The sequence below is a fragment of the Bison bison genome, unplaced genomic scaffold (genome assembly GCF_000754665.1).
Source record: "Bison bison bison isolate TAMUID 2011002044 unplaced genomic scaffold, Bison_UMD1.0 scf7180017864040, whole genome shotgun sequence".
NCBI lineage: Eukaryota > Metazoa > Chordata > Mammalia > Artiodactyla > Bovidae > Bison > Bison bison.
In genome coordinates, this window is record NW_011494612.1 from 3,859,688 (window position 1) to 3,863,339 (window position 3,652).

The 3,652-nt window shown below is 44.4% G+C and overlaps 1 protein-coding gene across 1 annotated transcript in view; it reads right to left on the reverse strand.

Annotated features, from left to right (window-relative positions):
• LRRC31 (leucine rich repeat containing 31) overlaps window positions 1-3,652 on the reverse strand; it is a 26,850-nt gene that overhangs the window by 11,948 nt on the left and 11,250 nt on the right. Inside the window, 1 exon segment of the mRNA XM_010835219.1 lies at window positions 146-313. Coding sequence (XP_010833521.1) covers window positions 146-313 — 168 coding nt within the window.

The following is a 3,652-nucleotide window of genomic DNA, read 5'->3' on the forward strand; positions in this document are numbered from 1 at the left end:
TTACATCTTCATGTGACCTGGGATATAGTGAGCTACTTTTTCAATTCAGGGTGAGAGGAAACATGGCCAGTATCAGCTCCCAAGCTCTCCAATTATGGGCATCTTCACATTTTTCCTGGGAAGGACTCTACCAAATTCTACTTACCTACGAACACCCCATCTTCTGATGTGAGGGTACAGTCCATGAGCTCAAGTGTTTGTATCTTGCTCCCTTGTTGCAACGTCTGGAGGATCAGAGGCAAGTTTCCTCCCACTTTACTGTTCCAGGACAAATTCAACTCTTCAAGTTCAGGCAGCACTTTAATTGCTTCTCCTGTTTAAAAAAAAAAAAATGGTCCAAAGATCAGGTTGGTTGCCAGGTTCACAAAGCAGGGAATTCATTTCAAAGTCAATACAACCATCATTTATTGAAGCCGGGCCAGGTCCTGGTTAGATGCCAGGGAACAGGGAGGAGAAAAGGACCCAGTTCCTACCCATGACCAGCAGGGTGAGCTTCTAGGCACAGCCAGAGTTCTGAAACCACGCTTATAAGCAAAACTTGTAAAAAAAAAAAAAAAATCCACCTGTCGGTAAGATGCGTGTATGGGTGTGTCTTAGTCACTCAGTTGTATCCAACTCTTTGCAACCCTATGGACTGTAGCCCGCCAGGCTCCTCTGTCTGTGGAATTCTCCCGGCAAGAATATTGTAGTAGGTTGCCATTCCCTTCTCCAGGGGATCTTCCTGACCCAGGAATCAAACCCAGGTCTCCTGCATTGCAGACAGATTCTTTACCTGAACCACCATGATTTTACCAAATCGTTTTTATGGTAGTAAATATTTCTACCAGTCCATCTACTTTCTCTCATCCACCCTCTTTAGGGATCATTATTGCTGAGAAGCTTGTCCAGAGGTAGAAATATAAAAGATTTAGAAAATAAAACATGAAGATTTAAATCACCCATAATTTTATTCCCCAGCATAAACACTGTTATATTTCAGCCAGAGGTAGAAGCAAAAGCAGGGCACTGGCCATCACAGAGGAAAAGCTCACTCTGACATCAAGAATGTCACATACAACTGATCCAACCAGGGCAGGGAGGAATGAGTAAGAGAGCACAATAGGCATTAGCAGCTCATGATGCCCTAGGATGCAAGCAGCTCATGACAGCCCTGGGGTAAAGAAGGATGCGGTGAGCAGGGATGAAACTTAACATTCCCGGGACCACTTCACACAGGAAACACTTGAGGGCTACAGAGTGGAAGCTGGGAGAGAATGGGGGGTCAGCCCTTAGGAATGATTGTCATTGCTTTGGGGGCAGAACAGAATGGTGAGCTGCACACACGGAAAATGTACTTTCTCAACATGTGGAGTCAATCTGAACACCAGTTAAGAGTGTTGGAAGGTCCACTGAGTCCAGAAACCTCTATTCTACTGCTGGATACTGGGTGTGAACTTCTGCCACTGATTATTTATTCTATGGTTTAAGGTTTTTCGGGCTTCCCTTGTGGCTCAGCTGGTAAAGAATTCACCTACAATGCGGGATACCTGGGTTCGATCCCTGGGTTGGGAAGATCCCCTGGAGAAGGAAAAGGCTACCCACTCTAGTATTCTGGCCTGGAGAATTCCATGGACTATACAGCCCATGGGGTTGCAAAGAGTTGGACTTGACTAAACAACTTTCACTTTAAGGTTTTTGGAGTCCAAGAGCCCCACTTAAAAATGCAAATTCTTCAGGAAGTTTAACAACATAAGCCGATAAATGTATCATTTTGTATGCCATTGCCAGTCAATGTGGAGAAGGCAATGGCACCCCACTCCAGTACTCTTGCCTGGAAAATCCCATGGATGGAGGAGCCTGGTAGGCTGTAGTCCATGGGGTCGCTGAGAGTCAGACACAACTGAGTGGCTTCCCTTTCACTTTTCACTTTTATGCATTGGAGAAGGAAATGGCAACCCACTCCAGTGTTCTTGCCTGGAGAATCCCAGGGACAGGGGAGTCTGGTGGGCTTCCATCTATGGGGTCGCACAGAGTCAGACACGACTGAAGCGACTTAGCAGCAGCAGCCAGTCAATGGGGTGTGGCTTTGAATAGCCCTGAGGCATGTCCAGGATCAGGGAGAAAGGGCATGATTGTCTGTAGTACATCTAATATTGGAGCACTATACACTTGCCATCCTACACTAAGCAATTGTAACAGGTGTAATAATGTTGCAGTGACTCCTGATTTATGCTTTCTTAACAATAAACCATTTACTCTCCTACTCTTCTTATGCCCCATCTGCCATTAAGGCTAAGCAGAGTATGGATGATAAGAAAGCTCCTCCTGGTAAAGAGGATACAGAAGTCCTTCCAGAGAGGATAAATTCTTGAGGAGAGGGAAGAGGACACAAAACATCAGTGACAAGGTTGCAGACTCTCCTGGACGAGATGAGTTTGGAGTGAGTCCCAGGGTAGAAATTCCACTTGCTGGGTTTCCCTTGTGGTCTGTGGTAAAGAATCTTCCTTGAAATGCAGGGGACACTGGTTCGATTCCTAGTCAGGGAAGATTCCACATGCCTCGGGGCAACTAAGCTCCTGTGCCACAACTACTGAAGCCTGAGTGCCCTAAAGCCTGTGCTCCTCAATAAGAGAAGCCACCACAGTGAGAAACTCACGCGCTGCAACTGGAGAGTAGACCCTGCTTGCCACAACTGGAGAAAAGTCTGTGCAACGAAGACCCAGTGCCTGCAAAAATAAAATTAAAATTAATTAAATTTAAACATTAAAAAAAGAAAATTTAATCTCTGGTTCCTTTAGGTTGGAGGATCATGAAAAAGATTAGATTAGTCCAAAATAAAGAAACTATACTTCTTTTCATGCCTGAGTAACAGTATGTTAAATTTGAGACTCTGCTACATGATAACCAGCTGCTAACCTGTGAGGCTAGAAAGGCAATGCCAAAGAATGCTCAAACTACTGCACAATTGCACTCATCTCACACGCTAATAAAGTAATGCTCAAAATTCTCCAAGCCAGGCTTCAGCAATATGTGAACCGTGAACTTCCTGATGTTCAAGCTGGTTTTAGAAAAGGCAGAGGAACCAGAGATCAAATTGCCAACATCCGCTGGATCATCGAAAAAGCAAGAGAGTTCCAGAAAAACATCTATTTCTGCTTTATTGACTATGCCAAAGCCTTTGACTATGTGGATCACAATAAACTGTGGAAAATTCTGAAAGAGATGGAAATACCAGACCACCTGACCTGCCTCTTGAGAAACCTGTATGCAGGTCAGGAAGCAACAGTTAGAACTGGACATGGAACAACAGACTAGTTACAAATAGGAAAAGGAGTACGTCAAGGCTGTATATTGTCACCCTGCTTATTTAACTTATATGCAGAGGACATCATGAAAAACTCTGGACTGGAAGAAGCACCAGCTGGAATCAGGATTGCCGGGAGAAATATCAATAACCTCAGATATGCAGATGACACCACCCTTATGGCAGAAAGTGAAGAGGAACTCAAAAGCCTCTTGATGAAAGTGAAAGTGGAGAGTGAAAAAGTTGGCTTAAAGCTCAACATTCAGAAAACGAAGATCATGGCATCTGGTCCCATCACTTCATGGGAAATAGATGGGGAAACAGTGGAAACAGTGTCAGACTTTATTTTTGGGGGGCTCCAAAATCACT